Raw genomic sequence first — 6,769 nt, forward strand, 5'->3', positions numbered from 1 at the left:
CCGCGCATGGGGGCGGAACCCGCGCTCTCTGATTGGCTGGGGCGGCGCGGGCGGAACCGCAGCCCACCGGGGGGCTCTGGGGCCCTTGCCGGCCCCGCCCCTTCCGGCCCCGTCTCCCGCGGCGGCGCGCGCTCCCGGCACGCGGCCAGCGGCAGGTAGGAGACGGCGCGGCCGCCCCTGCCCCGCGTCTGTTCCCCGCCCCATCCCGCCCCCTTCCCCGGAGCCCGGCGTCTGTCCCCCCCCATTCCCCGGGGCCCCGCTTCCCCTCTCTCCTCAGCCCCACAGTGCCCCGCCATCCCTGCGGAGCCGCTTCCCGCCCTCCCCAGCAGGATCCCCCATTGCCCCCAGTGGCGCACGGCCGGGGACTGGCCCTTCCTGGCCCTCTCCCACAGCAGTGTCCCCACAGGGACCCAGCTTTCACTCCCCTGACAGCGGGGTACATGAGATCTCTTCCCACCCCAGAGCGGCGTTCCTGGAGCCCCCTTCCTGCTCCGGCGTAGGCTCCACCGCCTCGGCTCTCCCAGGATGGCTCCCCGCGGGAGGAAGCGCGGAGCCCGGCAGCCGGCGGCGGCCGAGGCACCAGAGACAGCGGGAGCCCCGCAGAAGCGGGCGCGGGCCCAGGCCCAAGATGAGGGCAGCCCCGGGGACACCGGCCCCCGTGTGGTGATCGAGCACTGGTGAGCCGCCGCGGTGCCGAGGGTGGTGCGGGCCCTGGGGTGCCCGCGGGTCGCTGAGCGCCGTGTCCCCGCAGCAAGAGCTGACGCGTGTTCGGGCGGAACGCGGCGGCGGTGAGCGCGGCCCTGCGCGGGGCCATGGCCCAGCTGCCCGTGGACATCAACCCCCGGCCGCCGCGCAGGAACAGCTTCGAGGTGTCCCTGGTGAAGGAGGACGGCAGCAGTAAGTGCTGGGCTGGGGGCGGCGGGGGCTTCCCGGCACCCCTGATCCCATAAATCTCCTTTGTCTCTGCAGCCGTGGAGCTGTGGAGTGGTATTGGGAAGGGCCCCCCCCGCAAGCTGAAGTTTCCCCAGCCAGAGACCGTGGTGGAAGCCCTGAAGAGCAACATTGCGTAGAGACATTGGCCAAGTGAGCAGGGATGGGATTGGGATTGGCATGGGATGGGACAGCAGGGACCAACTTCCTTCTCTCCACAGCTGAGCCAGGACCAGTGCAGGCGGCATGAGCATCCATGAAGAGGCGAGACCAAGTGGGGGGCACCCGCCAGCCCCAGTCCCGTCCCTGATGCTGCAGCTCTGCCACTGCCAGACCCCTGGCTCCCTCCACACCCCATTGTCCCCCCAGTCTTCAATAAAGTTCAGTACTCCAAAGCATAGCTCCAACACTTTATTCCGAGGACATACAGCCCAAGGGGTGCAGGCACTGGTGGGTGGTGGGAGAGGCAGTGCCACCCCTCCTAGGTGAGGACATCCACCTCCTCTTCTGACTCAGATGAGGGACTGGGCCAGAGGCAGACTGTGCCAGGGGGCAGGAACAGCTCCCCTGTCCCCACATCCACCTCCTCCTCCTCCTTGGTGTCACTTCCTGGGGTCCCTGGGGGTGCTGCCTGCTGGCAGCCCTGTGGGGACACAGGGGAGTCCCCACGCTGCTGCATCCCGTTTGCACTGGGGGGCTGCCGGGGTGGGGAGCGCTTGCTCACCTGCTCCCGTGTATCCTCATTCTGGGCGGGCTGTGCTTCTGTCCCCCCCACATCCCCTGCCAGCACTGGTGGAGGCACAGGGGGGGGCTGCGCCTCCCGCACCACCTCCCAGCACCCCCAGCGCTCCACCTTCCGCAGCCTCATCCGTCCGATGGGGCTGGGCTGTGAGGGCCCCACAGACTGTGGCTGTCTCTGGGGGGACACCCCAGAGCTGCCACTACCAGGCTCAGCTGTGTTAGGTGCCACCACAGGGGAAACTTCCTGAGTGGAGTGCAGGCAGGAGCGGTCAAGTTGCCGCTGGGGTCCCAGCCTCACCAGGCGTCCTCCCCAGAGCTGCAGTGACTCGAGCTCGGTGACACGGAGGCGGCGGGCGGCCGCCAGCACCTCGTGCACCTCCTCCTGCGTGACCTCCAGCTCGGCAGTGTAGAAGAAGCGCACCAGCTTGCGCAGCACCCCGATCTTCAGCCCCGCCAGCTCCAGCACCACCCTGCAACCCTGTGGGGGCAGCTCCCGGCCCAGTTGCTCCATGAAGAAGGGGCTGCAGACGGAGAGAACACTGCAGTGGGCCACCACTGCCTCGCCTGCAAAGCAACAGTGGCTGTTACTGCCCTGCAGCCCTTCCTGCTCACGCCAGTGTTTCCTAGGGGGGTTGCAGAGACCCTGCCCGCAGCTCCCTCGGCGATGCTGCCCGCTCACCTTCAGCCCACAGGACCACATCGCAGAAAACATCAGCTCGCTGCTGCTGCTGGTGGAGGTGCTGGAAGGCGGTGCGCAGCAGGCGGGTGCTGCGGTACAGCAGCTGCGGCGAGGCTGTGGGAGACCCCATGGCCGTCCTGCAGGGACACACAGCGCCGTGCTGGGGACGCGGGGACCAGCGCCTGCCTGCCCTCTTTGGGCTGTCACAATAGTTTGGGGCTGGGATGTGGCGGGGCCGATGTCTGCAGAGCCCCGTGTGCCCATGCCCTGTCCCCGCGCTGTCCCCGCGCTGTTCCCGCACTGTCCCGGTGTCCGCCCCGTCCCCGCCGCCCCGACCTCCGCGCGTCCGCCAGGGGGCGCCACAGCGGGAGCCGTGAGGCCGCCGCAGCCTGAGGCGTCCCCGGCCCGACCCCGCCGCCGCCCCGACCCCGCCCGTACCTGCCGAGGGGGGCGCGGGCCGCCGCCGAATCGCCCCGAGGGTGAGTGCCGAGCTCACGGCGCGGACGCGGGGGGCGGTGACCGGGATCGGGGCCCTGCGCGTCCTCGCTTCGCGCCCGCGGCCTCACGTGGCGCGGCGGCCTCGGCCCACCCATTGTCCCGCCCGCCGGCAATGGCGCCCCGGCAGCCAATGGCGGCGCGGCGGGAACGGTGTGGCGGCGGTGGCGGGGAGCGCGCTGGGGCGGCACCGGAGGGCACCGGGAGCGCTGCTCGGGGCAGACCCGCCTGCTGTGACCGACCCCTTCCCGCAGCTCTCCCGCAGCCGCGGTGACCCCGCTCTGCCCAGGCGTTGGAGGCACCGCTCGGGTTTTGCCGTGTGATGGCGGCTGCGCTGAGGGCAGCCTGGGTGCCCCTCATCCCTCCCTCATCCTCATCGGGCCACGGACACGACAGCCAGGCCAGGGCTGCTTGTGGTCACTGCAGTGGAGGCAACGAAGAACACGAGGTCGATAATGGGGAAGGTGCTGTCTGGAGCAGCTCCGGGTTCGAGGGCTCAGAGCCCCGCGATGCACCCTGGTTTGGATTTTCAGGCTCCACTGTGCCCTCTCGTGTGAGGATCGGTGTTTTCGTGCCCCAGGCTCCTGAAGGGGAGGATTGATGGCCCTTTGGAAGGCATCATTCAAGCAGGCAATGCTGCCCACTTAGATTGAAAGTATTTTGTCACTTTATAAAGTGCCCATTGTACAAACATCTGCATAAGTCACTCCACATACAAGAACAAAGATTATAATCCATCCCCATCGCCTGGAGACAGTGGCTGTTCCTACAAACAACCCAAGTGGGTGGAAGTTTCAGGAGCTGCAGAAGGACAGGAGCCTAAATGTCGCCATAGAGTTTAAATCTACAAAGTCTTCAAATGCGGTCTTGCAGAGGGATTTTCATCTGGTTGGACATGTGAGGGTGGTTTTTCTTCTCTGTTTTTGCAAAATGGACACAAACCAAGGAGGAAAGTGGCTGGTGCCAGGCCTGGGCCAGCAGCCTTTGAGGTCACTGGCAGTCTGTCACTGCCCCCGGGTGGCTTGGAGCCCAGCCCGGAATACCAAGGGATGCAGCAAAACAAGTAATTTCATATCAAAGTGCTATCATATGCTCATAAAAATAGAAGGAAAATAGAGATGTTTCCTCCCCCACTCCTTGCAATCCTTTGGAATTACAATGATCGGAGCTGTCGCCTGGAAAGCCTGACCTCACTCGGAGTGCCTGGATGCAGATGCCATGCAGTGCCCTGTGACAGTGAGTGGGACCACAGTGGGACAGGGGCACCCACATTCCAGCGAGCAGGGCTGGGGTGCTGGGGTTCAATGTTCCAGCACTAAACCCTGCCAGGCAAAGCCCCCACTCCACTATACCCCAACATCTGCAGCGCTGCTTCCCCTCCCCACCAGTGGCCTTGTCTGCCCTTAAAATTCACTGATACTCAAACTGGCAACCGAGCAACCACTCCCATTGTAGGTACGCAAAAGAGGCCTTTTATGACTGTCATTTTCACTAGTATCCAAAGCCAAATAATGTAGAGTGGAAAATTCACCAGCAACCTTTGGTCCCTCTCTCTAAACTCCATTTATGCTACCAGATTTTCCTGGAAAAAAGTATGGGATTGCAGTTTTCACTGCAAAACCTGTCAGACCCTGAATCCTTCTGTCCACCTTCAGGTGCTCAGAGGCTGCAGACCTGCAGCACACCTGGTGTCCTTGGCCATTGGCTCATGGCTGGGCACAACCCTGGGTGACTCAGAGGGTTGGGAATGTCCAGCAGGGCTTATCTCCTGGTGGGATTCACTGCAGAGGGGAAGGCAAGGCCTAAACTGTGCTGGCTGTTCAAGCTCCTTCTGATATTGATAGGAGGAGAGGCCTCCTCACAGGACAAATCTTGTCTTTCCAGTGTCTCCCAAGCCCTCAAATCAGCAGTTTCTGAGCCAGTTTCTGTAAGAGAAGGGAAATTCCCATCTCAAGTCTCATAGCCAGGATCATTTTCAGCTATGTTGCCTTTGCCTGTGTTGCAGGACAGGACCTGCCTCTGAGTCCCTGCTCTCCAGAGCGACCTTGGACCCTGTGCAGCGGCAAAAGGGATGGATGAAGGCAAGATCTGAGCCTGGGAAAGGAGAGGAAGGAGAGACGGTAAGTGGCAATAGATCCTTGTGGGGATGGGAGGGAGGGAGATTTCTGTGCATGCTTCAGTCACGTGTACATTTGGGCAAAAGATGTACCAGGAATTTGACAGTCTGAGGGCACGATACGATGCAGCCAGGCTGAAAGCAGGATGGTCTGTGGGCATGGGAGAGCCCAACACCGTGGGAAGCTGGTGGGAAGGAGGGACAACACCAAGCACATGGAGCTGCACTGGGAAGGTGTCAGGGTGGGCTCTGGGCTTGCTTTGTGGCCTGGCATCTTCCAGTTGGAGCTGGAAAGCTCCTTCAGGCCCCACTTCCCTCCTTCTCCCCCTTTATGAGTGCCTTCACCCCCCTGGTGCCGCACTTCCCCTCCTGCAGGGAGGGACAGCGACCTGTCAGGATTCCCATAGGAAAGGGGCTGCGGAAGGGCCTTGTTATCCTGACCTGGAACAATGCAGGCCATCCCCTGAGCTGCCTCCGTGGACCTGGAGACGGCAGCCTCCCCTTCCTGCTGCCCTCGGCCGCCGGGAGCTCGGGCCTGCCTTGTAAACAAATTGTCTTGCTCTGTTCCGGTGGCAGCTGCACTTCTGGGCGTCTCATCTGGGAAAGGCATCAGCTGTAGGATGAAAGGGGATGTGCAAGATGTTATTACAAGCAATTACTGTAAAAGAGGGGAAACTTTCCCATGCTAGGAACACATCTCTCTTCTTTCCAGAACACAGTGGGACAGGCTCCTCTGCCCCAGGAGTTATAGTGAAACAAGAGTGTGATCTGCTGCAGAGTGAGCTGAAGCTGCAGGATCAGGGTCCAGCCTGCCTTCCAAAGTCAGCATGTGCTGCCGGGTGTTCCAGCTGTCAGGGCAGGGCTGGGGCAGGGCCAGTGCCTGGATAAACCCTGTGCAGCTCCGTCCTGGGGACAGGAGGCACTCTCCCAGCATCAGAGCAGTGTTTGTAAGAGCACTTTGAGTCTTTGAGGAGGGCAGAGGGAGGGTGTGACTGTGCTGGGACCATGCATGAACCTCTGAGACCCTGCTGCCCCAACTGCCCAGGCAGAGGCCTTGAAGGATGTGTCATTGGTGCTGGGTTGGAGGAGCAACGTGTTTCTGATGCTTTTTTCCTTAGGGAGAGCTGTCCCTTGGGAGGTGTCAGGTGAGCGAGGAGTCTTCCTCCCAGAAGGAATTTTGAGAGCACTTCTTCTCCCTCCTTGTCTCTGAGACTCAGGGGATGGATTCACCTTCCTCTTTGTGTGGGCCAAGAGGAAGGGAGGGCAGACAGGGATTATTTCTAATCTGGGAGCTGTTCTCGCTCAAGACACAAGGCTGACAGGGGGCCCAACTTGCTCGTTTTGGGTGACAACGAGGATGAAGGGATGCAGAGAGAAGGTCTCACTCGCCTGCTGTGGAATGGAGAGATCCTCTCCTCCCTGGGAGATGTGGACCAGCTCTCCCTCTCCTGCCAGCTGCTTGGATAGTCTATTTTACAAACCAAACAGCAGGGAAGGTTTGGGGGTCCCACGCCCAGATCATTTCCCTAGATGTGCCCTTTGTATGCATGAAATCCCATTTCGCCTCATTGCACCTTTCTTCACCACCTTTACCAATCCCCGCTGAGCTCGGGATCACGTCCTTCACACCTCCATCCTCAGGCTGTTATCACATCCTCCCTGCCTCCCAGTGCATATTTACCCCAGGAATCACCTGTCCCACCCAAAACCGTCCCCAGCTCTTTTCCTCTATCATTATCTCACTAAGAGTTTGGCAGGCAGGAGCAGGCAGAGCTCTCCCCGGTGCCTGATCAGGGACGAGGCAGAAA

General features: G+C 61.8%; 1 protein-coding gene across 1 annotated transcript; it reads left to right on the plus strand.

Moving 5' to 3' along the window:
* The first annotated feature begins 7 nt into the window (after positions 1-7).
* Positions 8-1,325, plus strand: SELENOH (selenoprotein H). Its single transcript, XM_059474978.1, has 5 exons — positions 8-155; positions 463-677; positions 752-897; positions 970-1,083; positions 1,152-1,325. The coding sequence occupies exons 2-4, from the start codon at positions 526-528 to the stop codon at positions 1,068-1,070; spliced, it is 399 nt and encodes a 132-aa protein (XP_059330961.1). The 5' UTR covers positions 8-155; positions 463-525; the 3' UTR covers positions 1,071-1,083; positions 1,152-1,325.
* Positions 1,326-6,769: the final 5,444 nt, after the last annotated feature.

This window comes from Ammospiza nelsoni, chromosome 6 (genome assembly GCF_027579445.1).
Source record: "Ammospiza nelsoni isolate bAmmNel1 chromosome 6, bAmmNel1.pri, whole genome shotgun sequence".
NCBI lineage: Eukaryota > Metazoa > Chordata > Aves > Passeriformes > Passerellidae > Ammospiza > Ammospiza nelsoni.